The sequence below is a fragment of the Motacilla alba genome, chromosome 23 (genome assembly GCF_015832195.1).
Source record: "Motacilla alba alba isolate MOTALB_02 chromosome 23, Motacilla_alba_V1.0_pri, whole genome shotgun sequence".
Taxonomy (NCBI): domain Eukaryota; kingdom Metazoa; phylum Chordata; class Aves; order Passeriformes; family Motacillidae; genus Motacilla; species Motacilla alba.
Genome location: NC_052038.1, coordinates 5,939,719 through 5,966,704, shown reverse-complemented (window position 1 = coordinate 5,966,704; position 26,986 = coordinate 5,939,719). Strand labels below are relative to the sequence as shown.

General features: G+C 52.5%; 1 protein-coding gene across 1 annotated transcript in view; it reads right to left on the bottom strand.

The window, feature by feature from the left end:
• Nucleotides 1-26,986, bottom strand: part of MAN1C1 (mannosidase alpha class 1C member 1) — a 52,190-nt gene that overhangs the window by 9,428 nt on the left and 15,776 nt on the right. Inside the window, exons 3-6 of the mRNA XM_038160715.1 lie at nt 23,828-23,924; nt 6,480-6,595; nt 4,863-4,943; nt 2,910-3,004 (exon numbers count right to left, since the gene is read on the bottom strand). Of these exons, the coding sequence (XP_038016643.1) occupies nt 2,910-3,004; nt 4,863-4,943; nt 6,480-6,595; nt 23,828-23,924 (389 nt within the window). The remainder of the gene's footprint in view (nt 1-2,909; nt 3,005-4,862; nt 4,944-6,479; nt 6,596-23,827; nt 23,925-26,986) is intronic.

Genomic DNA, 26,986 nt, shown 5'->3' with positions numbered 1-26,986 from the left:
GAGCAGAAGGGTTTGTTGTTTACAGGAGGTTTAAACTAATGATCCTTCTGAGCACCAAAAGAAAAAAAAAAGAAGTTTCCCTCGCCGTGATGGAGAGGAAAACGTGGCAGGTCCCGAGCTGGCTGTTTGCCTGCAAGACAGGCAGTGTGGTCACACTGCAGGGCCACAGCCTGCAGCAGCACCCCTGCTCTGGGGACACGGAGACACCTGCCAGAGTCCATCGCTGTCCTTTAGTCACTGCACTGGAGGGAGGCTGCACCAACACAGCCTCAAAAACAGCTCAGCTCAGCTCGGCTCAGCTCAGCTCGGCTCAGCTCAATTCAGCTCAGCTCAGCCCAGCTCAGCTTGGCTCAGCTCAGCTCGGCTCAGCTCAGCCTAGCTCAGCCTAGCTCAGCTCAGCTCAGCTCAGCTCAGTTCAGCTCGGCTAAGCTCAGCTCAGCCCAGCTCAGCTCAGCAGGGCTGCAGCTGCCAAGTGGGGCCGTGTTTGTTGTCACAGCAGCTCTGTGGGGTCACAGAGATCAGGACAAGCCTGCCCTCCCCAAGCCACAGCACGGGATGTGCTGCTGGAGCCTGAGCCTGGCTCAGACAGCCCAGCAGAGCTGCTGGGGAGGGGAGGGAGGAAGCAGAGCCCATGTGCAGCGTGGCCCGGTGAGAGAGCAGCCTGCAGTGACCCCCTGCAGGAAAACCCTTTGTCAGCCTTACAAATGGCCCTCCACAGCTGCCCTGCTCTCCAGCAGCTCAGAGGAAGCTGCTGTTTAAAGGACCTTGGCCTCCAAGGGAAAGGAACGTGCCCAGAACCTCCTTTATCTCCCAGATAAGTGGGTCTGAAATGTCCCATCACTGCCTTCCCTCATGGGGATCCAAAGCAGCAAAACCAGTGCCAGGAGAGAGGCCAGGAGAGGATGCTGAGGGAAAATGTGGAGGTTCAGAGGGTTTAGGGACATGTGGAGGAAAGGGCTGCAGCACAGGGAGAGCTCACAGAGCAGAGCACAGAGCAGCTGGAGCACACAGAGCACTCCAGGGCCAGCGTGGCAGTTGGAGCAGCAGGATGGAAAGCAGGCAGTGTGAGATGGGACACAGGGCCAGGGAAAGCAGGATGATGGGACACAGGGCCAGGGAAAGCAGGCTGATGGGACACAGGGCCAGGGGAAAGCAGGATGATGGGACACAGGGCCAGGGAAAGCAGGCTGATGGGACACAGGGCCAGGGAAAGCAGGCTGATGGGACACAGGGCCAGGGGAAAGCAGGATGATGTGACACAGGGCCAGGGAAAGCAGGCAGCCACAGGAAGCTCATCAGCAGAGAGGGGATCCCAGAGGAAAAGGTGACAACAAGAGATAAAGGCAGCTGGTTATGGCAGAGCTGGGGGGGCTGGCTGTGCTTGGGCCCTCAAAAATAAATGTGCAGAATTGACTCAATGCCAAGGGGGTTTTTGGTTTCAAATTTCTGAATGTCCTTCTTAACCCACCCCCCAAGCTGCCACAACAGAGGCCCACACACGCTGCAGGACCCTCCTCCTTTTGGGATGCTGAGGTCTCTCTGGAATTAGCACATCCTTGCAAAAGCAGAATTGGAGAGAGAATTCCTCGTTGCAAAACTCTTCTGGGCTTTGCTCTGGCCCTGATGTTTGGGTCAGTGTGGTCTCACAGCCTCACCTCGCCCTCCTCTGCTTCCACTTACACACTGAGTAATTCCCATCCCCTGGGGGTTTACAGCCTTTGGCTGCTCCTCGTGTTCCTGCAGCAGCTCGGGCTGTGGGTGCAGCTCCCTCCACGCTGCTCCTAAACCAGCTGGCACTCCAGCCCCGGAGCTCCAGGCAGCAGTGGGGTTCTGGCTGTGGGCTGGGTGTTCTGTCGATTTTCTCTGCTCTCACTCAAGGTCATCAGCAAAACATTTTGGGAATGTCTGGGCAGACAGAGGCTGCTTCAATTGTCTTCACAAAGGGCAGGGGAGGGTTTGGCATTTCTGTGAAAGGTTAGTCTATGCAGAGCCTTTATCAGCCACAGAGGAAGCAGGATGTCTGTGCTGTAAAAAAGGACAATTACAGTGCTGCTGGTGGCCCAAATTTTCCCCGGGATCAGGAGCACATCAGACAGCTGAGGGGTGACAGTGATATTTGAGCAACCAGCGTGAGCCAAATATTTGGAAGTCTTTTGCTTAAAGAGCCAAGGAGGAGATTTGGGCTAAGGGCTGGAAAATGACTCTGAGGGTTTTGCAAGAGGTGAGGATGAAAGGCTTTGTTAACCCACATTTCCTGCAGCTCTCACCCGTGGATTTGCTTGGATGCATCAGAAGCAGCAAATCCAAATCCCTGCCTGGCTGGCAGGGAATTGTCTGCCAGGAGCAGGAGGGCAGCCCCAGCTCTGCTCTGTTTGCTGCCAGACCTTTTGCAGGGATTTACTGAACTCAGCTGCCTCCCTGGCCATGAGAACATCACCAAGCTGAATTCTGGGCTCTAAGGAAGGCCAGAGCCTGGCTGAGGGCTGTGTGCTGTGTTCTCCCCGTTTCCACTCTCAGCCAGTCCCATCCACTCCCTTGCCCAGTTTTTCTAATTTTTAATCCATTTTTCCTGGATGAATTCACATGCATCTAGCTGGGCACACTGCAAAAATCCATGCTACGAGCAGACTAGAAAATCACCTTTCACAGAACATGAGTGAGGAAAATGCTCTTGCAGCAGGGAGCCCTGTCAGGAGGCAGAGGAAGAAACTGTGGACAGGCCCAAATTAATAAAACACATCTGGGTTTGACCTGAGTCCCCTGCACTCTGTGCCAAGGCCTGAGCTGGCAAAGCAAATGACCTGGAGGAATCTGCTCTAGAGGGGCCAGCTCCAAGGAGCTGCTGCTGCTCCTGGTCCTTCCCCAGCTCCCAGAGCTAAAGGGAATGCTGCCGAGGACGTGTGCCTTGCCTGCCCAGGTTGATGACTCCACGTGGGATTCCGGTGGGGGTGTTGAAGGCTGGCAGAAGTTTCTCTCCGAGTTCCAGAGCTTTGTTCTTGAACACCTGTTAAAAGGGAGGATGAATATTTGATGGAACGAGTCACAGAGGATTCCCCCACATCCCCCTTTCCAAACACACAGTCATGAAACACTGGAGGTGCTGCAGAACCCCTGCTCCAGGTGTGCTGTGCCCTGGCTCCCCTGCACAAAAATCCTGAACCAAAAGTCTCACTGAACTTGGGCATCTCTAAATTTCCTCTCAAATCTGCACCAAAGCAGCACCCAGGCCCCTGCCAAAGCCTCAGCCTGGAGCAGAGCAGCTCACAACAGCACCCTGTGATCTGAGCTGATCCACAGAGTGCTCTCCACATTCCTCCCATTCCCAGGATGGCAGGGAACACAAGGAGCTGCAATGACTGAACTGAAATCAGAAGAAATCCTTCTGGGCTGAAGCACTGCTAGATTTACAACACGGGCTTGCCCAGATTTTGTTTTCATCTCCTGTTGTAAAAACCATGATTTCCAACCAACCATCTTCTCCTTGCAGCTCTTGGCCAAGAAGGATTGGTGGTTTCATGGCTAAGCTGCTCCTTTTCCACTGGTAATGCCTCAGTTTTGGGCTTTGCAGTCAAATTGCAGCTTATGGTGCCTCGCAGCACAAAGCAAGCGCACACAATTATTTTGGGACAGACTGATACCAGCACTAATCTTCACTGCAGAGATTAGTCCTGATCAAGAGAAGCCTCTAAGTGACTTAGGAGATAAAGCACAAGCCTTTTACCTCTAGCCCTGTGGTGGTGGCTCTCAGAAAGCAGGAATTCATTGCTCTAAAAATACAGCACCGAGGAAACCTGAGCTCTCCTGTGGGCTCGCAGACCTTTGATGCTCTCACAAGGAAACGGGGGGCTGGCTCAGAAGGGAAAGCAAGAGCAGGGACTGGGTTTTGCCTTTCAGTGACACTGACTGGGAAAGTGACAGGCACTGCCCCAGCTGCTGATGGGACTTCAAGAGGTCACTGCTGGAGTTTTATGGTTTAATGTGGTTTCTTTTTGCTCTGTTGATCTGAAACCTGTTGAAGTCACTGAGGCAGACTCTGAGTCGGGGCACTGAGCCTTTGAGAGTTTCCCTGGAGGGAAATCCCAGAGGGAAGTCATTCCTGGAACACATTTAAAATGCAGCTGAAGCCAGAGAGCTGCTCCTGGATCAATGGTGCCACTGTGCAGGAGCCACCCCACCCTCTGTGGTGGGGCAGCACCAGAGCTGAGCTCTCATTTAGGGCCAGTCCTCACAGAACTCCCCCTGAACCAGAGTTTCAGCTCACCAAAGACTGCCAGGGCAGAGGAATAATCTCCTCATCTCCCTGCAGATGTTAAACTGCAGCCCAGGCTCAGCATCAAACGGATGATGGCATTGTGCCCCAGGCTGGGGAGGAGGGAGGGCAGTGGGAATGAGATCTGCTTCACCCAGGGCTCCAGCATCCCCCTCAGGGCTGTGACACCGGGCTCTGCACCCCAGGCCACTCCAGCTAGGAATTCCTGCTCCACAGGGATGTGGGGAGCCCCTGCCCCTCTCAGCTGCCCTCCTCAGCCCGAGGCAGGGTCTGGGACGGTGTCTGATGAGATCTCACCCGAGTTGGAAGAGAGAGGAACAAGTACAGAGACAGAGATCCTCTGCAAATGGCATTTCCCCGGGGAGCAATGTGTCCAACTGCAAACGTGTCTGGCTGGAATTGCCCACAGGAGGAAAGATCTCTGGCAAATGAGCCATGCACGGTGTGCGCAAGGTAATTATTGGAGGCTTAATTAAGGGAACATTAGTGGCATTTCCATATTCACAAAAAGGATGGGTTTAGCCTGCTGTTAAGGGGGGATTATCTGATGCTCAGGGGGCTGGGGGACACTGCAGCTGCTGTGGGGACAAACCTCCTCTCCAGTCAGGTAGTAGGTGGCCAGGAGCCCTCCGATGTAGCGGATGTTCACCTCGAACAGGGAAGCTTCTCCATTCTGCAAAGACACAAGGACAGCCCTCAGCTCTGTGCCCGTCTCCCAGCACTTTGTGCTCAGCTCTTTGTTTGCTCTGCAGAGACAGGGGGAGCCTGGAGGGAAGAGAAACACCCAGACTGCCCCATTTATCACCTGAGGCAGCACCTGGGTCAGGCAGGGCAGATCACACAGTCACAGAACCTGCTGAGCTGGAAGGGACCCCTGGATCATCCAGCCCAACCCCTGGGCCTGCCCAGACCCCCAGCAACCCCACCCTGGGCACCCCTGGAGTGGTGTCCAAGAGCTCCTGGAGCTCTGGCAGCCTCGGGGCTGTGCCCATTCCCTGGGGAGCCTGGGCACTGCCAGCACCCTCTGGGGAAGAGCCTTTGCCCAAAATCAGCCTAAACTTCTCTTGACACAACTTCAGACAGAACGCAGCAGTTTCAAGCAGAGTTTGTGGGTCCTGCAGTCCCTGCCGTGCCTTCCTGGACTGTGAGAGCTCCTTGCACAGAGGCAATATTGAATTAATTTCCCCCTGCCTCCCTTGCTGTGCTCCCTGACTCCACGGATCAATCCATAGCATTCACTCTTGTCTTTACAGATCAATCTATTCTGCAGGCCAAGATTAAAAGCTTTTATGAAATCCAGATAAATTATCTCCCAGTTGATTTTGTCCCTTGTTTATCGATTCAGTAACAGACTGAGACCATTCACCAGATTTATCAGATGTGGGCTGCCTTTCATGAATCCGTGAATGCCAGTGGTGCCCTCCCAAATGATGCTTCTCTCTAAAGGCAGCTGCAGGCATTGTTCCCGTGGGAGAACCACTCCTCACAACAACTAGACTGGCATTAAACAAATGCAAGTTGAAGCTGCACTTTGGTTTTAACATGCTCGGTGTGTGCCACGATGAGCTGCCATCAGCTGGGGGTGAGGGATGCAGGAGCTGGGACAGCACCCTGCAGCTGCCAGCCCTGCTGTGCTGCACCCAGGGCCCCAGCACAGCCCCACGTGTCCAGGACAGCTCCAGGGAGAAGCAGCCCTGGCTGTTTTTAGAGGTGATGCTCTTCCTTCCAAACCCTGGCTCCTCTGTGCTCCCCCTCTGCTGCTGAGGTGTCACACAGGTCCCAGCAGTGACACCAACAAAGGGCCCAGACAAGGGGAGCTGGGTTTACACCCTTCATCTAATTTAATAAGGAAATTTAATAAGGAAATCTCGTTTTATCACAGGCAGACATTTACCTGAGATGAAACAGAACCTGCTCTTTGATGAGCAACGTTTCCTTGGAGTGTCAAACAGTGAGTGGCTGTTTCCATAACCCAGACCAGAGCACAAGAACCATTAAACACTGAACCTTCTTGTCAGCCAGGTGAGGCTGACCTGCTGGGCCCTGCTGCAACCAGCAGAAAACTGGGCTGAATCTCTGCACTGCTCCCTTTGGCCTTGGAAAGAAAATCAGCTGAGTGCTTTCCCTCCCCAGAGGGCTCCTGGGGAAGATTGTGATCAGGACTGGCACTTTAGGTGGCACAGGCAGGCATTCCCAGCAGCTGACTCACCACGTTCAAGTCAAAGCTCTTCTCCACCCACTGCTTGGCTTCCTGGAATTCCTCCTCGAGCTCCATGATGTAGAGGGTATCTAAGGCATCTATCACAGTTGCTCCTCGAAGGCCTCCTGTGTGGCAAAAACACAACAGAGAGATGAAGCCACAGCCCTGAGTCAGCCTGGGGGGCTGGCACAGGCAGCGGCTCCCAGCCCTGTGCTGGGGGTGTCTGGGTGGCATCTCCCACCAGGGCTGCTCAGCTCTGCACCCACAACAGCAGAGGCCCAATTGCCACGGGAAGAATGCTGAGTTCTGGAAGAACTCCCCCACGGAACAGCTCAGGGTCCACACCTGAAGCCCCCAGCCACGAGTGCAAGCCTTGGCCTTGCTCCCAGCCCTGCCTGGGCCAGAGTGGCTCAGCACTGTCTGTGCTCTCACCAAGGGGCACAGGGATTGTGTCTGACTGATCTGCAGCCCAGGGAAGTGCTCAGATCCACCCATTCCGGGCTCCTTCCTCCTCTCAGCCTTCCTCTCCCCTAGGGAAGGATCCTGCCTTATTTTGTTGATGCTACAAGATTGCAGTTTTGACACTTTTCAGCCAGCCAACACATCATTGCTTTAATAAAAACCCAGCCAGGACTTTCCTGCTCCACTACAGATTACTGCCTTTCGGATGCTGTCTGCATCAAAAGCAGGGGCTGTGCGAGGGGAGGGAGGCAGAAACAGCCTCCAGAAATCCATTTATTCCTGCAGGCCTGGGAAATGACCACCTAACTGCAGCCATCTCCAGCAGCAATGGGTGGATGGAGTCAAACAGCCACTGGATCAACTGGTGGGCTCTAAAAATCAGCTGGGCTGACGTGGGCCTGGCATCTTTGCCAAAAGCACTGAGCATGGAAAACAGCACCATGCAGGCAGGGCTGCTTCCATCAGCCCTAATGATTCTTCAATATTAATGATTCTGTGATTTTTATACACTTTCCTGTTAGCAGGGAGAGACGTGACGGGGAGGCAGGGAGAGCATTTTAAACAGGGAAGGAAGGGCAGTGGCACCTGAGGCACAGCTGTTGCTGTGATATTCTGAGAGGAAAATCACACTGCTGGGCTCTCCTTAATTTGATGATATAATCAACAAAAGCTTTTCATAATCTGCAGAGAGACAATGAGGAAAGTTGGATTTGCTCAAGCTAAACGGAGACAAAGAGACAACAAACTCACCATTTTCTGGGATGATTAATTGAAGTGAGGAATGTTGCTGGAATTGACAGAGCCTTTTATGTTTTTAGCAAGTCAGGGAATGGCTCTGGGGACTGGGAACTCTCTGCTTGGAGTGGCTCAGCTCTCCTGCCTGTGTTTGACAAAGTGGAGGGCAAACCTCGCTCCCCTGCTGCTTTGTCTTTGTGTCACATTAAACATTTGTTTTAAATATTCCCTCGCCCTCTGCATCAGAAGAACCTGGGGCTGTGTGTTCTGTACCAGGGGCTGGGCCGTGTTCCCTTTCTTCTGCACCGGCTTTGAAGCAGCTGCAGATGCTCAGTGACTCCTCTCCTGCAGCCCCAGAGCCCTCCCCGGGCCAGCAGGGGCTGGGTCAGCTCCAGCCCCAGGAGAGGGATGAAAAGGCAGCACAGATCACACCAGGGCCTGGCTCTGCCTGTCCCTCACCGGGACAGAGGGTGCCAGACAGTCCCTGAGCCCCAGCCTGTGACTTCTGTGCCAGGGGAGCACCTTCCCTCCGTCCTGCTCAGCCTTGGCTCTCCCAGGGCAGGAGGGAGCTGCAGGGGCAGCTGGCAGGATTTGGTGTGTGCACACCCCGGCAGCTCACTGCAGCACAAACACACCCACCTGGCAGGGTGGTGACACCTCCTGCCACCTCCTGCCAGCTCTGTCACGCCGTCAGCACCTCTCTGCACCTGCACGTTAGGGTGGGAGGGCTGCAATCAAAGGGGAGGCAGCTCCAAACCAAATCAAACCCCTCTGTGTCACTTGTGACTCTTGCTGACTCCCTCATCTCGAAATTGCTGGTTTCAGCCTGACTGTACTTGCTCTCAGGGAGTTCTAAAGCAGGAACCAAGAAACCCTGACAAGAAACCCGTGACAGAAACCCTCCTGGAAGCTCCCAGGGCTGGGAGCAGTGGCTTTTGAGCAGGACCCCCCAGCTGAGATTGTGCCTGTGTCCCCAAACCCAGGTGGGCAATGAAAACCCCTCCTGATCCTGCCCCAGACTGGCTGGGAGGGGACACCTCCACGGGACAGTCACTCTGCTGATGCCACAGCATCCACAGCAGCTCCTCACTGCCCTGGAGAGAACAGGCACAGAGCACTGAGCTGGAAGGGACCCCCGGGATCATCCACTCCCCCTCCAGTGGGACCCGTGAGAAGAACAGGGACCTCGGGAGGAACCCAGGGGCTCTGGGGGCATTTCTAACCGAGGGTCACAGCTGCTCTGGGGACCTCTGCCCGGAGCTGTCCCCGAGTGAGGATCAGGAGGAGAAGCAGCAGCTGACGGGACAGACAAAGGTTCATCTCTCCCTGAGCTGAAGGAGCGCCCGTGCCACCCCGGATTTGCTCTTTTGTGCAGCAGAAGAATGGAGAGAGGAGCGTGGGCAACAAGGCTGCTCTGTTCCTGCTGCCACCCACCCCAGGAGCTGAGCGCTGCCCCAGAGAGCCCCAAGCAACATTCATTCATTAACGCAACGCTGGGGAAAGGTGCTGCCTGGAGAGGAGCTGGCTCTAGGAAGAAATTCTGCCCCAAATGAAAAACCTTGGGGTGAGGTGTTTACAGGCTGGGGATCTACGTGTCCAAGCCCAGACTCACCTGCAGCTGCCTCTCCCAACACCTGAACAAGTGGCCTAACCCCTGCACTCTTCCAGCCCCCAGAGCTTAGCAAAAGCCTGATTTTCCAGAGAGGAGCAGCTGTGAAGGGAGGGATGGAGAGCACTGCCTTCTCTCTTCCCAAAATAGCCACTCTGGAGTGTCACAGGCCAGACAGACTTGAAGGGCTCCCAGCTGCAAGTCTGTCCCTTGAGAGCCTCAAAAAAAGCCACCAAAGTGATGCTTCAGCAGCCAAGTAGCTCTGAAATAGCCTTTCCTCAGGAAGGAGAGCTCCTTCCAAAGGCTCTCCTGCATGCACCACACTCTGTGCCTGGGCACGGAGAACAAGGACCCTGCACAGGCCCCCAGAGCACAGGCTGGACTCTCCTGTGCCACCAGCTTTGCTCTGGGGTCCAAGGACCAAGGAGGAGTGCAGGGTGTGTCTCTGGGAAGGTGGACACCGTGCCAGGATGCCCAAGCAGCAGGAGATGGGAGCATCCTCACCAGGATCCCCAGCAGCTTTCCTGCACTCCCTGATGGCAGGGTTCAGCTCAAATTAAAATTATCCTTTCACAGGCTGGTTTGGATTGGAAGGGGCCTTAAAGATCATCTCATCCCATCCCAACCTTCCACTAGAAAATTCCTTGTGCTGTGTCCCCCCCTGTTTAGAGCCACGTTCCCCTGTGAGGGATGGAAGCCCAGCCTGAGCCCAGCCAGCCCTGCAGCAGGCAGAGAGCTTGGGGAATGTCATCTCTAATGCCCTCAGCCCCAGGGGGCCTGGTCCTGCCATTTGGCAAAGAACCTTTGATGAAGTGACTCAGTGAACAGAAACCAAATCCTTAATTTCCAACAAAGCCATTTCAAAATCCTGCGTGCCAAGGCCTCAGAGAACAGCACGAGCCATTAGGAAGATATCAGACTTAATCTTGCATGCAGCAGGACTGTTTAAATGCCACAGAACAGGGGGTTTCAAACAGCTCTTTGCTAACTTTAATAACAGAGTTTACAACTGAAAAGCCAGAGCAGAAGGGGGAGGAATTTAGATCAGCACAATGTAAACCCAGATCAAAAATGAAAGGTCTTGACTCCCACTGTTCTCATGTCAAATCATATTTGTCAAAACAGAAATTAGTGCTGCAATCTTGTTTGGAATAAAAATTAGGATGCAGTTTCTATGAAACTCGATGAACTTGTGAAGTGCCAAGGCACAAGGGGCTTTGGTTGTCACTGGTTGTTTACCTTCACCTCCTGGGGGACAGGGGGGAAAACACGAGATCCCTTCCCCTGCTTCTGCTGCTCTGAAGGCTTCAATTAAAACCAGTGCCCTGTTACAGCAGGAGTCTGAAAAATTACCATCTCCAAGTGCTGCTTTTCCTGTTCTTTTTGCTCCTTTTTCTCCATGACAGGGCTTGGAGAGCAGCCTGAACTCCTGACATTTATCCCAAATGTGTGCGAGAAGCCTGGGAGCTGCCTGGGACCGCGTCACCACACAGCTCCTGCCTGGTGGCAAACTGTCCAATTCTGGGAGAAATCCACACAGAGACGTTTCACACAGCTCAGGATTATCTTGGCAACCAAGTAAACTGTGAAAATCACTGCAGCTCCTTGAAAAATCTGCCCTGCAGCCAAGATTTGCCAGTCGCTGTGCGGAGCGCTCCAGGTCAGGCACGAGCAGAGGCTGGGAGCCTGCAGCTCCTGAGCTGGGACCTGGGCTCAGGCCAGAGCTCCCTGGGCTGGGCTTTGGCATCTCCTGCCAGCCAAAAAAGCAGGAGGAATTTTCCTCAAAGCATGAAAAGAAAGAGGGTTTAAAGCAAGAGAACGTGATGGTTAGAGAAATAAGGATTAAATTATCCGCCACATCCGACCCGGTGTCTCTGCTCTTCCCAAGCACTTTGCAGCAGCCATCCATCCACCTCCCCCCTGGAATGGTGCAGGAACACTCCCCACCCATTTATTTCTTAACATTTCCTCCAGCACTCACACCTGACACCAGGGCTGGGCACTGGGAGATGAACTCCAGCTGCAGGAGGTGCTCTCCAGCGCAAAGTCCCACTGCCAGGATCAGATGTGGGATCCCCAGGGCTGGAACCACTGCTCCAGCTGACAGAAATCAAACAGAAAATCCAAATGGAGCTGGGAAATGGGTTTTCTTTGCAGGAAGAAAGAAAACTTCTCAGTTAAACCCACAATCATCTCATTACAGTCCTTCAGCTGCCTGTGAGTGGTACCTACTGCAGATGAGGGCAGAAACACCAGACCTGAGCTACAGCCCTGGCAGTGCCTTATTTATTGAGTTTTTTGTCTGGGAACCTGATGGCTGTAACACAGAGTAACTACATTCCCTTTATTTAAGGCAAACTAAACAAATTACATCTGAGCAACAAGGCAGCAGAAGTGAGAGATGGAGGGGACAAAGAAGTAGTCCAAGAATTAGAAAAGATCTATTTCTTTTTGTATCAGCACATTCTCTTGCAGAGTTAGGGGAAAAAAAAAAGTCCATTAGCTTTTGAGCAACCTCATTTTTCTTTGCTCTCCAAAAAAACCACTGCACCTACACTTCAGGGACCTCATCAAAAACCACTCCATGGCCAAGGTTATTTTCCCATCTTCCTCTCATTAATCTTCCTCACTCTCCTCTGCAGGTGCTGGTCAAAGGGTCACCCCCTGAGTGCTCTCCATGCCCCGATGGGCAGCAAAGGCCCTGCAGGGTCATGGCAGCCCAGACCCTGTCCCCATCCCTGTCCCTCGGCTGGGAGCTGCCATCCCTGGGGGTCTCGGGGTCACACCCAGTGCCAGGCCCCACCCCACACCCCAAAAACCACCCCCCATCAGCCCAAAGCACAGTTTCCCCCAGTTTCAGTCTCTGTTCTGGTCTCTTCCCCTTCACCCTGGCACATTCAGCATTCCAGGACGCTGGCCCCAACCTCCTCAGCCATCAACCCCTGGAGATGTGGATTTCCAGGCAGCTCCAGAGGAAATAGGGATCCACTGGAATTCCAAGCATTTATGAGCCACAGGACATCACTCACACCGTGCTGAGGTGACATCCCCCCTGAGCCTCACACCCAAACCAGCTCCAGCCCCACCCTGTGCAGGGTGGTACAGCCACACCTGCCCAGCTAAGGACAGCTCAGGGGCTGATCACTGCCTGAGAAGATGCTCAGGAACAGCAGAGCAACCAGTCCTGGAGGGATTGATCAATCAGTCCTGGGAGGGATTGATCAACCAGTCCTGGGAGGGATTGATCAACCAGTCCTGCACGAGGCTGGGAGGGAGCAGAGCCCCAAAAGCTCCTTCTGCCACCCCACCCTACAGCAAAGGAACTTGGAAGGCTGGCATGAGGGACATCACCCAAACATCTGGCTCACAGACAGCTCAGGCTGCTTTTTGCTGTCAGCAGGAGAGATCTTCCAGGCTCCTGGGAAGGGCTGAGGGGTGCCAGCTCCACCTCGGCACGGAGCAGCCTCAGCAGATGGGCTGCACAGGTAAAGCTGGCACCAGCCAGGCAGCTTCAAGTGCTGCCTTTTAGGCTGCTATGATCAAATTTAATAGAGAGCGTGTTCCAGCTGGGGGAGAAATGGCTTTTTTGGATTACAAACCACTCATGTTTTTCAAATATCAATTTCCCCTGGAGAATTAAGGCTATCCTTCAAGCTGGAGCAGCAGTGGCAGCTCTGCCCTGATCCAGTGATGGGTGGGAGACACAAAAGAGAGCTTGGGCTCATTTAGGGACGTGGCAAAGGAGGCAGAGTCTGGGGGGAACAGGCTGGCAATATCCTTACTAGGCACTGGGAAAAAGGAGAAGAAAGGTGTTCAGCACAAAAATGAATCACTTGTCACAGCACCAGCCCCTCAGATAAGTGACTTCCTTCAGAGGAACGGGAGAGCAGACACATGATAAGCACCTATTGCCAACTGATTCTTAAATGTTTAATACTTGGCAGCACTCCCCAGTTTAATCCTCTTTTCCCCAGTTCCTCCAACCATCTTTCAACATTTAGTGATCCTCCAACAAGCAGCTCTGCTTCATCCCTGCACGACTCCAACACCTCCTGGAGCTCAAATCAAACCGTTCCTGTTCCAAAGTGCCAGGGAGGAGGGGAGGCTTGCCTGAGGCTGGGAACACAATCCCTGATACAGCAGAGACACGGCAAATCCACTCTCCACGTGCCTCCCATCTGTCTCCAGTGACACACAGGCAGCTCCGTGGGCCAGGGAGAGCTCGGCAGGAAATTGGAAGTGATAATCGTTCAAATGCTCCTCTGGGAAAGAGCTTCCCTCCTGCTTTTGGGCAGCGGGGCTCAGATGCTGGCCAGCAGAGGTAATTACTTCTGACAAAGATGGGTCATTTGACAAGCCAGGAGCACTTCTGGGAGGAGCAGTTCAAGGAGGTTAAGCACGGGACAACAGCTGGGGCAAAGCACTGCTGGTGCCTCCCTGTTCTGGACGTTTGAAATTAATTTTGGAGCGGTTAAAGGTAATCTGATTATATTCAATTTATTGCTCCTCCACAGACCTCCTGGAGGACCTGCAGCATTTAATGTGAGGGGTCCCAAAGGCCCATTAAAGCAAACACACGCGTCCTACCTGCAACGATTATCCTGCTCTGCCAGAGCCACAGGTAGCAGTTAATGAGCAGAGGCTGCTAATTCACCTCAGAATTCAAAGGGGAGATGCCTCATTACAACAATCAGAAGAAGGTGCCCTTCTGCCTCTCAAACACATTTCCCACAAGCGGCAGATGTGTTATGACAGCACAGCCTGGAACTCCTGACAGTGATTTTCCCTCAGATCGGGATGGGCTCTGCAGAACAGGCGCCACGCTGGAGCTGAGGCTGTAAAACCTCTCCACTCATCCCTGCCGTGGTTTTATCCACAGCCCAGCCCAGCAAACATCACCTCCCAGAAATTACCTGGCCTTAACACCAGCCCAGGTGGGAGAGAATTCAGAGATGAAGAAACCAAACCACCCTTTGCCTCAAAATGAATGAACAGATTAATTGTGCTGCTCAGTCTGGTGCCCGGCCACCTGCTGAGGACTCACGAGCTGGGCTTGGAACCCTCATAATCATCCATGGAAGAGTCTGAACACATTTTCTCCGTGAATGCAGTGGGTCAGGAGAATGCAAATGGTCCATTACCACGAGCACAAACACATTCAGCCACAAAACTCCATCGCTTGGGACCATCTGTGCCTGTTCTTCCCTCTCTCCCATATTGTTAAAGTCACACCGACAAGACCCCAGCTGAAAGCCTCCAAATGCTCTCCAGTATGCTGCTTGACAGGATTAGATACCCAAATAATCTCAGCAAAGTGGGGAAATAGTCAGGAACAAGCGGGATGCATTCAGCGAGGCCGCTCTGCCCCGGGGAAGCACAACGAGCCATGAAGCAGAAGGAATAAACGGAGAGGCAGGAGCCACAGCCAGGCTGCAGCCCAGGAAAGGCAGCTCAGAGCAACCACTTCCAGCTCAGACCAACCACTACCAGCTCAGACCAACCATTTCCAGCTCAAATCAACCATTTCCAGCTCAGACCAACCATTTCCAGCTCAGACCAACCATTTCCAGCTCAAATCAACCATTTCCAGCTCAGACCAACCACTTCCAGCTCAAATCAGCAATTTCCAGCTCAGACCAACCACTTCCAGCTCAGACCAACCACTTCCAGCTCAAATCAGCAATTTCCAGCTCAAATCAAGGATTTCCAGCTCGAACCAATGTTTCCAGCTCAAATCAGAATTTCCAGCTCAGACCAACGATTTCCAGCTCCAATCAATGATTTCCAGCTCAAATCAATGATTTCCAGCTCAAATCAACGATTTCCAGCTGAAACCAAGACGCTGAAATGCTGGGAAAAGGAGCAAAGCCCACGCCAGGAGGAGCAATAATGTCTCACTCGAGGAAGGGCACAGAGCCTCCTTCCAGCAGCACTCGGAGATTCCAGAGGGCTCAGCAGGAGGAATGTGACCTGCAATTAAAGCTGGGCAGCTCTGAGGCCGCTCAGCCTCCAGGGGACAAGGCTGCAGGAAACCTGACAAGGTTTTTGAGATGCTGCAAAGAAGGAGAGGCTAAAAGCACTCAGCACATCCCCAGGGAAAGGCCAAGGAGTCACAGCCGAGCTCTGCAGGAGAGAGGGGTCAGGCACCAGGACCAGCTTGAAAGCACTGAGGCAGAACTGCCTGCCAGGACCTTCCAGCTTTTAGGGAAGCACTGAAAGACCCCCCTGGCTGCTGCTTCTGTGTCCTGCTGCTCCCTGGGACGAGTGGGAACTGCAGGTCTCCAAAAAGCCTCCTGAAGATGCCCTGGAGAGGCAGCAGAGTGATGCTGAGGGAAGGAAGAGCTCCATGAAACGCTTCCCGACGGCTCCATCCCCTGCAAACCTTCCCCAGAGCTCCCTTAGTGACAGAGAACATCGCAGCTACAATTTGGGATGTGCACACAAAAGTCAGGAAATTAAAAATGCTGGTTCCCACAGCAACCAGGATGGAGCCTGCCAAGAGAGAAGGAATGCTCTAGCCTAGGCAAAAGGTGTCAATTTTAATGCCTGAAGGTGACTTCCACTTCCAGCTGCCTGAAGGAGAAGTCCATGAAAGCTCTGCACTCCTGCCCAGGCAGACCTTGATCCTCAGGTTCCTGAATTCCCTCTCCTCCTGGCAGACACAGCCCAGGCTGGAGCTTGGGAATGGAGATGAACCGGAGCTGTAAACCCACCCTGCATGCTGGGATCCCCCACGTCAGAATCCAGAGTTTGTGTTTTCCCAGCCCCAGCTGAGTGAGGAAAGCACCCCAGAGCAATCCTGTGCTCAGAGGAAAGCACTGCGGAGAGAAACAGCAATAAACTTGGTGTTCTTAACCCTGTGTTTGTACCTGAGAGGTCAGTTCTGACAATACTGAAATGAGTAGGAAACAACCTCTGCCTTTACAACTTTCTCTTGAAACTCTCCATTTCCTCCACTGAACTTTTTCTTCCCTTTTTTTTTCCCCTTTTGGAGCTGCATATAAAGTGTGTGAGGGTGCAGAAGTGGTGCTGGGAATAAAACATCACAAGAAGGAGGAACAATTTGAGTCAGTCCAAAAAAAAAAAAAAAAAATCCTCACTGTGTTTCACACGGATGCCTCAAGCAAAGGCTGAGGGATTTCCTTGAACCTCCAGAAAAATCCTCTCTAGAGACAGGAACAATCCTGGGAGGCTAAAAGGAAGCACTTTGTGAAGGCATAAAGGTCTTGCAGTGACAAATGCCTGCCACAGCATTCCGAGCACACAGAGCCAGCCCCGAGCAGTGACAAATCTGAAAGCTGATGTCCTGTGGGAGGAAGTTAAACCCACTGATTAAGTGAGATAAGGGACTCCTCTCCCCCAAAAAGGCAGCAGAGATAAAAACAAAAATCAGAAACAAGCACCTGGAGAAATTACAGAGGAAGAAATTCAGTAGCAGGACCCATTTGATATATGATCTCCTGGAGGTGAATAGAAAAATGTCAAAATCTAACACTAATCCAGAAGAATATCCAATGAGATACATAATGAGGGTGGAAAGAAACCTCAGCAGCAGCACAAAATGATGTGATAAAGCAGTTAAGTTCTAAATGTGAAATCCAACACAGCAAAGCCAGTTTGGAACCTCCTTAATCTCTTCAGAAGTTTCAGGAGTAGAAAGCAAGAGAATTAAAACCAAAGTAAGTGTTTTGGGTTTTCTTTTGCTGTACAGTTTCTATTTCTTCTGAATAAACAAGGGAAAGCTAAAGCACAGAGGGATAAAGGGAAGAAACCCACAGGTCTCAAGCTATTTCCAACATTAAAAGGCATAGCTAAAAGTGTATTTTTAAAATATTCTCAACCTGCTCTGGATTTTATGGAGTTCCTGGTAGTGCAGGGGGGGCTGTGGCTGCAAACTCCTCCTGGAATAAAGCTGGAGCCAGAGAGGGTCAGGCTCTGCCCCCAGGGAACAGGGACAGGACAAGGAATGGCCTCAAGCTGTGCCAGGGGAGGTTTGGGTTGGATAGAGGGAAGATTTCTTCCCTGAATGGGTTATCAGGCATTGGAACTGCCTGCTCAGGGAAGTGCTGGAGTCACCAGCCCTGGAATGTGTGGATGTGGGTTAGTGGTGAACACAGGGCTGGGGCTGGGTCAGTGCTGGCATTTAAAGGTCCTTTCCAACCTTCATTCTGTGATTCTGGCAAGAATCTCACCAAGAATCTGACTGCAAGCAGTGGCCAGAGACACCTGGCCCTGGGCATGCCCCAAGCCACCTCCAGCCCAAGCAGGGCAGGCAGGAGCCCCAGGTGTGGCATTTACCTCCCTAGGGACTGCCAGACTGCTCTGGGTGGCAAGGGCCCTCAAAGCCCATCCCATCCCATCCCATCCCATCCCATCCCATCCCATCCCATCCCATTTATCCCATCCATCCCATCCCATCCCATCCCATCCCATCCCATCCCATCCCATCCCATCCCATCCCATCCCATCCCATCCCATCCCATCCCATCCCATTTATCCCATCCCATTTACCCCATCCCATCCACCCCACCCCAGCTCCCGGTGATTCCCAAGCTGTGCCCAGCTCCCCGGAGCGGGTGCTGGATGTTTGTTCAAACCAGCTGGAAGTGCCAAGCCTCCAACTCAGCTTTTGCTGCGGAGCTGCCACCAAAGCCTCCTAATCCAGAGCTGGATCTGCGAGCAGTCCAACTCCACCCACCCTCAGCTGGCTGCCTTTTAATCACACGCTCAATATCTCTGAAGATTAGGCAATTATTTCCGCATAATTAGTGTCCAGAATGAGGTGCAGGCAACATCCATAATGGGGTGCTTAAAGAAAATATTAAAAGGAAAGAAGGAAAAATCTTAAAGACGCGCTCACTGTGTTTTAAAATACACCCAGAGCCTGAAAAAAAGGATTAAAAAATAGCTGCAGCCTGATTGTTCCCCGTGTGCTGTGCCACGGGGCTGCTCACGTGTGGCTTCCTCCTCGTCTCTGCCTGTTCCTCTCTCGGCAGCCCACAGAGGCCCCACAGAACCCTCTCCGCTCCCAGCTCAACGCAATTTTCTCCCTTTTCCTGCTCCCATTTGCTGCTCTAATGGCTGTTTTTCTATCTCTTGTTTTGTTTCCTTCTCCCCCGTTCTGCTGCGCGAAGCACTTCTGCCAAATCCCACGGCACCCTCTGCTACTTCCAGGCCTCATTAAGCTCCATGCTCAGTCTGGGGTCAGTGGAAAGTTCAGGAAGCCGGGGAGGAAGCTGGGCTGATGGATGGGGCCGGGGAGATGAGGTGGGGCTCGCCCAGTTTGCTGCTGGGGTGTCCAGAGTGCCCGGCTGGGCTCTCCCATCCCAGCCTCTCCACCCCGCTTGCCTTCCTGCCCTCCTTTCTCTGCTGAGATGCAAATCCAGGATGAGCCCACTCTGCTCAAATGACATTTTCCAACAGTCACTGCCCAGCCCCAGAGCCAGGGTTTGATGCCAAGGTGGCCTCACTTGGAGGCCACTCTTGAGACATCGGGGGTTTTTTCTGGTTAAACTTTTAAAGTGAATATTTCAAGCTGAGAAGTCAGCGGAGCCACTGTAATCAGCTTAAACTCCTGTTGAGGGGGGTTTAGGGTCCAGCAGAGCCCTGATGTCTGAGCCACCACTGCCAGCAGGAGCCAAGGTGAGGGTGGAGTGGGGACAGAGCTCCTGAAGGATTCATTAGCTTGGGAGGGATCTCAAAACAGGGGAAAAAACCCCACAACAGGGATTAACGTCACTCCAAGACGCAGCCAGACTCCAGTGAGTTTGGGATTTGGAGGACATCCTGATCCCCTGCTTCCTGCTGCCAGGAAATAAGTTTGTTGCTGCAGATTTCACTGACATCAAAAGCCAAAGTCAACTCAAAATGCCCTCCTGAAAATTATCCATCTGGGGAACATTATACATGAAAAAGACAAAAAAGATGATGATGCCAGGGAGCAACAGAGTTCCAGCAACATCTTCATTACGAGGTACTTTTCTCTTTAAAGAGCCCATGGAGCCAAGCATCCAATGTCATGTGCAATAGGCAGCAGGCATCATTCAGCATGGAAATTAAGAGAGTGATTATTATTATTATTTTTTAATCATATAAAAGGACTCTCCAGGGTTTTGCAATTTTGTGATCACACAGAGAGACCCAGAGACAGAAGAGAAAAGGTGCAGTAAGTGATTGCACAATTGGAGGTTCCCATTTCTCTTCTGGTAGCTGGGATATTGCTGAATTAATATTTTCATTCAATTACCTCTGTTATATACTCACAGACCAACTCCTGTTGGTGCTGAGCTGGGTGTGTTTGCTGCCTGCTGAATCCTGGATAAGGAAGCAGCTCTTTGGGAAATGTGTGGCTCAGCTGGCCAGACTGGGGGCACTAACCCTGGCACGTGGAGATTTTGGGGTCCAGCACCTGAGCTGGCAGCCCCAGAGCTGTTAAAAACTGCTGTCACAGGAGCTTGGGGGTGTTAAATCCACTGGGGATTCCTGGGATTTCCAGTGGGATTGCTGGAATCTCCATCCAGATCTGAGCCTGGCAGGTCACAGTGCCACAGGGCGGTGACAAAGTCTGGTGGGATTTGCCAGGCAGAACAACCTGAAGGTTCTGGACCTCAGGACAATCAGCTGGGTCCTTTCCAGAGGCCTCTCTGGATATACTCCTGCGGTCACTGCTTTTCTTTCCCAGCCTTTTCATCCCCTTTTTTTAACCTCAGAGCCAAACCAGCCCCATTTCCAGGCAGCTGAGGCCAGTGACCTCCTGTCCTCAAAGCAAACAGCTCAGGCCAGAGTCTGAGCCCAGCACACAAACACAGCCACGGATTTCCAGGAACTCCTCCAGCCTGGGCCCTGTCACCAGGCAATGGAACGTGGAGCAACACGAGAGCCCTGCCGCAGGATGAGGTGCAAACACCTGCTGTCCTTTGGCAGAGCTGTGCCACCCCTCCTGCTGGCCTGGCACTGTCCTGGCTGTGACAGTTGTCACTTGGGCTGCCATCAGCTGAAGCTCCACAGCCTCACTGTGCTGCAGAAATTCAGCATATGCTGAGAGGAGCAATGGCTGCCACGAGGCAACTCATGATATCAGGCATGATATCGAGTGGGGAAAGAGGCAAAAAAAGGGGAGAAACCTGGTTAAGGCTTGCTATTTTTAAACTAAAATTAATAAACCAACGTGCATTTAGGTGGTGAGAAACGCCTAACAGCACAGCAGGGTTCCATATTTACTTGCTGTCACTGATTTCAGAGCAAATTGGCTCGGGGTACAAGTCAAAGAAAGATTCTTCTGCTGCCAGCACTGCACACTTCAAGAGATATCTGAAAATCAGGCTTCTCACCTTATCATTGTTAAAAGACTGTGCAATCAAAATGTAACTGACAATTCAGCTGATGCACGAGCAGAACGAGATGCCAGCTCACTCTCCCGTAGCTACAGAAGCTCTGTAAAGCTATCAGGATTTTAAAAACATTTTGTCAGAAAAATAAGTGGCTCTGACAGAGCTGGGGAGCGGGCAGAATAATAATCCAGTGCTCTGGAGCTCAGGGTGACAGGTGCATTTCAGGGGCTGTGAGACACAGAGCCGTGGCCTCTCCAGCAGCCCTGCTCCCAGGGAGCCACCGTCTGCAAACAGCACTGAACTGAATCCCTCCAGCACCCAAGGCAGCAGTGCTGAGGGGGTTGAGAGGGGTTAAAATAACTGCATCGGCACTGGGAGCAGAATTTGTACCTGCAGATCCCCAGTGTCATCCTCAGCCTCAAGCTCAGCCGTGCCATTTTCCTTAAATGTTCCTAAACCAGCTCGTTTGGGGCCAGGCTTGATCAGTGCCTGGCATGCTGCAGCTCTTCCTTGAGAAATCCTGCAGATGACCCTGGGCAGCCTTTAGGAGCATCTGGAACCTCCTGATGAGGGGTTTGCTCCAGCAGAGATCATCCCCCACCCTCATGGGGCACTGTGCCCACTCCCGTGGCACCATTCCCAGGGAAATCATCCCAAATCCGAAAGCCCACGCCGTGCTCACCCCACTGGAGGGCATGGGCTGGGCAGTTCAGCCTGGCACTTCTGATCACAAGCATCACTGATGAATAATTAATGCTGATGAAAGGAGCACAGCTTGTGGGTTTAAGGAAAGGGCTCTCAAGCTGCAGTGATTGTAAATGACAGCAATCACAGGAGTTCTGTGCAAATAAACTCTGGCCAGAAACGTGGGAGAGGCTTGATGAGAGAAACGGGAGCTGGAGAACACCGAGCTCCAGCAGGAACGTGGGACCAGTCTCCAGATCACAGTCCAGGAGAGGGGGAATGCTGGAAACACCTGGGAAGTGCCAAGGCTGGATCTCTGCAGAGATTGACTGGGCTGGGGATCCAAGTTTTCCTACCTGGACAGAAGGTGGGGAGGGATGCTCTCTCCTGGCTGTCAGGAGAAGCAGGACACCCTGCAGGAGCAGAATTCAGAGCTCATTGTGATTTCTACTTGGACTAGAGGGAATATTTGATCCAGAGCAGCTCCCCCCAGGCTGAGGCTGCCAAACTGGAGGCTCCAAGTGAGCAGCAGCACATCCACAACAGCAAAATGTATCACCCTTCAGGAACTTGATTGCTTCCCATGCACAAACACACTCAAAAATAGCCCCGAAGAGGTTCCTCCCCTCCCACATGGAAGCAGCTGCAGAAAAATCTCAGCTTAATATTGACATTTCCAGCCTGGAGAGCACCCAGTTTGCCTCCTTTCCAGCTGGAGTTTGGGATAAAAAGCCACTTGATGTGACAGGAGGGGGAATGGGCAGCAATGCAGGGCCACAGTGCCCTGTCCTCGTTTCCCAGGGTCTCTGGAGGCCAGAGGGACAGAGGGCTGCACCAAGGGATTGCCTGCTGCTGCCCTCCTTTAGAGGCACAGTCAGGAGCAGGAAAAGCCCATTAAAAGGCTGAAATGTACCGTGTAGCTGCTTTTCTGCAATTGTCTGCAAATCCTCGTGCTCCAAAGCATTTTTCTTGAGAGTGCTCACAGGCACACTGCAAACAAGCATAAGTACTGTCAATTGTCTTAGCATGATAAATGCATTTTAAAGCTTTCAATATTTTTGTCTGTTTACTGGCACACTCCTTGAGGAATTTTGACAAGCTTGCCAGAGTGGAAGAGCTGCAAACGCTTCAGCTTGCTCTGAACTCCACGCAGATTCTCCAGAAAAGAACCTGGCTGCTGCTGGAGGGGGTTGAAAGAGCAAAGCAAAGGCCAAGCCCACCCAAATCAGTGCTCGGGGCAGAGAGGGACAGTGGCTGCTCACAGCCAGCCTGTGACAATCCCAAACCCCTTCCCTGAGCCTCCACAAGGCTTAATGGGGCTTCCTTGCAGCCCAGCCCTGCACAGCCAGCTGTGAGTCAGATGTGGCCTCCCCACCCCCACAGCACAGAACCTGTCCCTAATATCCCATCTGAGCCTGCCCTCTGTCCCTCTGAAGCCACTCCTGTCACTCCAGACCCTCATCAATGGTCTCTCCATCTTTCTCGTCCTCCCTTCAGCTCCTGGAAGGCCATAATCAGGTCCCCCCAAGCCTTCTCTTCTGTCAGAGACACCTGATGCCATTTCCACCTTCACAGTTCCCTTCTCCACCCCTCAGCCCCCGAAGCTGAGCAGGATTAGGGCTGGGGTCCACACAAAGCAGATCTCCACAGGCTGAAAGCTCCCCCCAGGTCCTGGAGCTGATGTGGAGAAGGACCTGGGCACCTACAGAGTGCAAAACAGGATGGGAGTGTTCTCCAGAGCCTCAGTGCCACCCTCTGCACGGAGGCAATCAGCTCAGGGGTGACCTGCCCAGGGAGGAACTGGAGCCCCGAGCTGGGGGAGAACTCCAGGAGATAACCTCTGCACACAGGTCCCTCAGAAAGGAGCCCAGAGCCCTCTGCACAGCAGGAATTGCCCCGGGATGGGAAGGGAAAGAAGGGCTCTCATGGCACAGGCAGGGGCTCAGGGAGCAGGGCAGGGAAATGCTCCAAATGCAGAGCAGCAAAAAGACAATTTATATCCCCAAAAAACACCCCAAACCCACAACAAATATCCCACCAGAATGAGCAGGGGAATAGCACTGAAAGTGACTCACATAAAAAAGGGTAATCTGCTAAAGAGTAAAATTATACAAGCCAGTTAGCACAGAGTATAAAGAGCTTTTAATATTGATTCACTCAATATTTCATGGAATTCACATCTTGCTCAACAGTGGAGAAACGAGAGAGAAAATGCTCAATTTGGTCAGGTCCTGAAGCCTACAAGCCCAGACAAATAGCAGCATTGTCAGCTCTGGGCTGGCTCCATGTTTTAATAAAGACATTTCATTTCAGCACTGCTCCCGAGCACGCCTGGTGCTGGCTGTGCACTCAGAGGTGCCCCAGGCTGGCACTGGGAGCTGCCTGAAGGGATGAGGTTCCAGCCTGGATTTAAAGCCTTGCTTCTCACCCACAGCGACAGGGACGAGCTCAAAGCTGTGACAGACACCTCCCTGCCCTGGACAAGTGACTTCCAAAGCTCAGGAGAAGTGGAAGTGCAGCCAGCTGAGCTCACTCACCGAACATGTTCCCGATGTGGCCGTTCTTGGTCAGCGGGCGCAGCTCGTTCTTCCCCAGGGCATACTGCTTGTAGTTATCCCAGGCAAACTTCATCATCTGCGAGGGGAAAAGCAGTGGAAACAGTCAGCAGAAGGGAGGATTTCCAAACCTGAGCTCTGGGAATCCACGGCAGTTTCCCGCTCGCTGCTAAACCCATGGTTAATGATAAAATCTTAATTCCCACTGAACACGAGGAGTGGGGCTGCATCCAGAGGGTGGGTAAGTCCCCAGCTCATCATTTCTGGGGAAGGACCTGGCACATCTCCCACCAAAACCCCACGGCCCTGCACACCATGTGGGATGTGTAGAAAGCTGTCTCCATCTCTGAATTTCCAGCCCGTTTCAGAGAGCAGCAGTATTTCAGAATGCTTGTTAAAACAGGCTAAGAATGTAAGACCACAGCTGCTCTGTGCCTGAGTACAGGGAGGAACTGACCTTAGGGACTGCACAGAGGTTTTCACTCTGTTAATTGACAGAAGGCATTCACAAAGACCAAATCCACGACATTTTGTTACCTTCTGTCAGAACTCCACAGTGCTTTCTTCAGAGAGCTCTGCACAGGGGCTGGGTGATTTCTGAGCAAGCCCTTCCAACTCAAACAATTCCTTTTGGGATGTTTGAGCTGTCCTGCCCGGGCCCAGCACCCTGACCTTCCCCTGAGGGCTGCGGGGCAGTGCTTGTGCAAGTTCCAACACACACACACACATCCCAGCGCAGCTTTTTGTGTCCTCCTGCCCCTCTGGGAGGACAAATTAAACATGCAAGTGTCCTTTCTTCACCTGGGAGAGACTGGGACTTGTCAGCTTCCAAGGAGTGCCTTAAATAAAGCTGCCTTTCCTAACCCCAGCCTGGCTCTGAGCAGCTCCAGCCCCAGCACTGCACTGACCTGAACATCCTTTGATTCAATCCCTGGCAAAAAAAAGATAACAAAGGGGAAGAAGGGGCTTCAGAGAATCAGCCATGTCCTCCAACAAAGATAAGAGAAGTCTGAAACGCTTCCCCCAGACCAGACTTTTGAGGGAAAATGGCAGTTTAACCGAAATCCTCCCTCCACAGAGCACTCCTGCCTCGTGTCTGCAGCAGCACTGGCCGCTCTGGGTCAGGATCAGAGCCAGCAGGTTCCCTTGGTCTGAAACCCCTCCTGTCATCTCAGCTCTCACTCTTCCCTCCAGCTGTGTGCTCACAAACCCCACATCACAAGCCCCTGGCAGTATCCTCCTTAATTAGCAAAAGGCCACAGCCCCAGATTCCCCCCTCCTTTTCAAACATCAAGCTTCCAAAGTAAAGTTTCCTGGAGCAGTTCAGATGGAGGAGGATAAACATTTGCTGAACTGATTGCTAACACTCAGGCTCCAACACCACCAGGAGATGGAATGCTGGACAAACAAATAAAGGCAATTTGGGGTTTAAAAACTCAGTGTGGGATGAATTAGTCAGTGGAGAGCTCTGCTGAAGAAACTAAATAATGACCCAGGCAGGGGGAAGAACCCCTCCACAAAATGCACTCAAACATGTCCCAGGCATATGACTCGGGGTATTCACTTTACTTTTGCCAAATCTCTTTTTTGATTTTTTTTTTTTCCAGTGGCAGCAGGCTCTAAATGGGAAGCTCTCATTCCCCATGAACATTACAGGGTGAATCTCTGAGGAGCTCTGGCCTCTCTCTGGGCAATGCAGAGCCATTCTGTGTGTCAGAGCTTGCTGCTGAAGCTGGCAGCAGGAAGGATGGTGTTTGTCAAGGCAGCATTCCCACAGCAGGGCTCCTGCACTGAAAGGAAACAGCCAGGCACCTCCTGGGCTCCTCTCAACCAGAGCTGAGGAAGGGGGACCCACCCTGCTGGCACACAGGGAGCCTGGACACGCAGAGGATGTGGAAATGATTCTGCTCTGTTCCCTGAAACTCCTAACGCTGTCATTCTGAGTCAGCCTCATTTCAGCTGAGTATGAAATTTTCAGTTATTTCCTTCCCTCCACTGCAGAAGGTGCAGGGTGACCCCAGCTGTGCTGGCACAGCTCCCTGGCACCAGAGCCTGCAGACACCCCCATGAGGGCATGAAAACCACCCAGGCTTCCCTTCAGCCTCATCTCCCACAGGGAAAATCTCCTCTTTTCCTGAGGGACAGCCCGAGGCTCCCCAAAGAGCCCCACTTCCCCCAGGGCTCCGAGTGCTGATGGAGCCAACACGTGCATCCCTCACCTGCCTTTGTCACACTGCTGTCAGCAGTTCCCCAGCACAAATTTCTGTCCCCAACTCTGTCCAGCCCTGAGCTGACCATCAGGGGATGGCGGTGCTGCCTCCTGGAGCTGCCAGGCTCCCTTTAGGGGAAGCACACCGTGCTGCCTGCCCTTACACCCTGCACATTTGGGAGGCAGGATGCAGAGTGTGGCAGCTTTTCATCTCCCAGCATCCCAGAGCTTGCCTCTCTCCACCAACAGCTCCAAAAAGCAGCAACTGGAAAAGGGGAAGAGCCAAAAAAGCATCTGCACCACCCTGCCCCTTCTGGCTCGCTGCAGCTGCCTCTCCAGCCCAAATTTAGCACCTCAGCTTCCAAAGCACTGGAGGGATGCAGCAAGGTCCTGAAAGTGGGGGCTCCACACTCACAGCAGCTTCCTCTGAGCAGAGATTCCAAATTCCAGGCTGGGAGGGAAGGGATGGAGGTGCAGGAGGGAAGGGAATGCGTGTGGTGAGCCTGCTCCAGGCTCATTTCTGATGAGCCACCAGAATTAGAAGTGAATATTTTATGAATTCTGGTCCTGACACATTACAATACATCAGTGTTAACATTGTGCCATTTTGCATTTGAAAAATGGCACCGGAACCACAAAAATTATGGAAATAGATCCATAATTTCAGATTTTGTTCTCACCAGTGAGCCATCTGCCACCTAACAGACAATTATCTATTTGGGCCTGGTGTTCTAAGCACTCTGGGTCTCAGCTGATTTATAGCAGAGACTTCCAAATTTATAACTTAATTTGTCAGATTGCTCTTTCTTTCCTTTCACCTGTAAGTCACTTGTTACTTTGGAGAGTTTCAGCTGCCCAGCCAGACATGTCTGCATTAAACTCAACTAGGAATGACAAAACTGACCTCTGGAAACCATTCAGATCCCTATCTT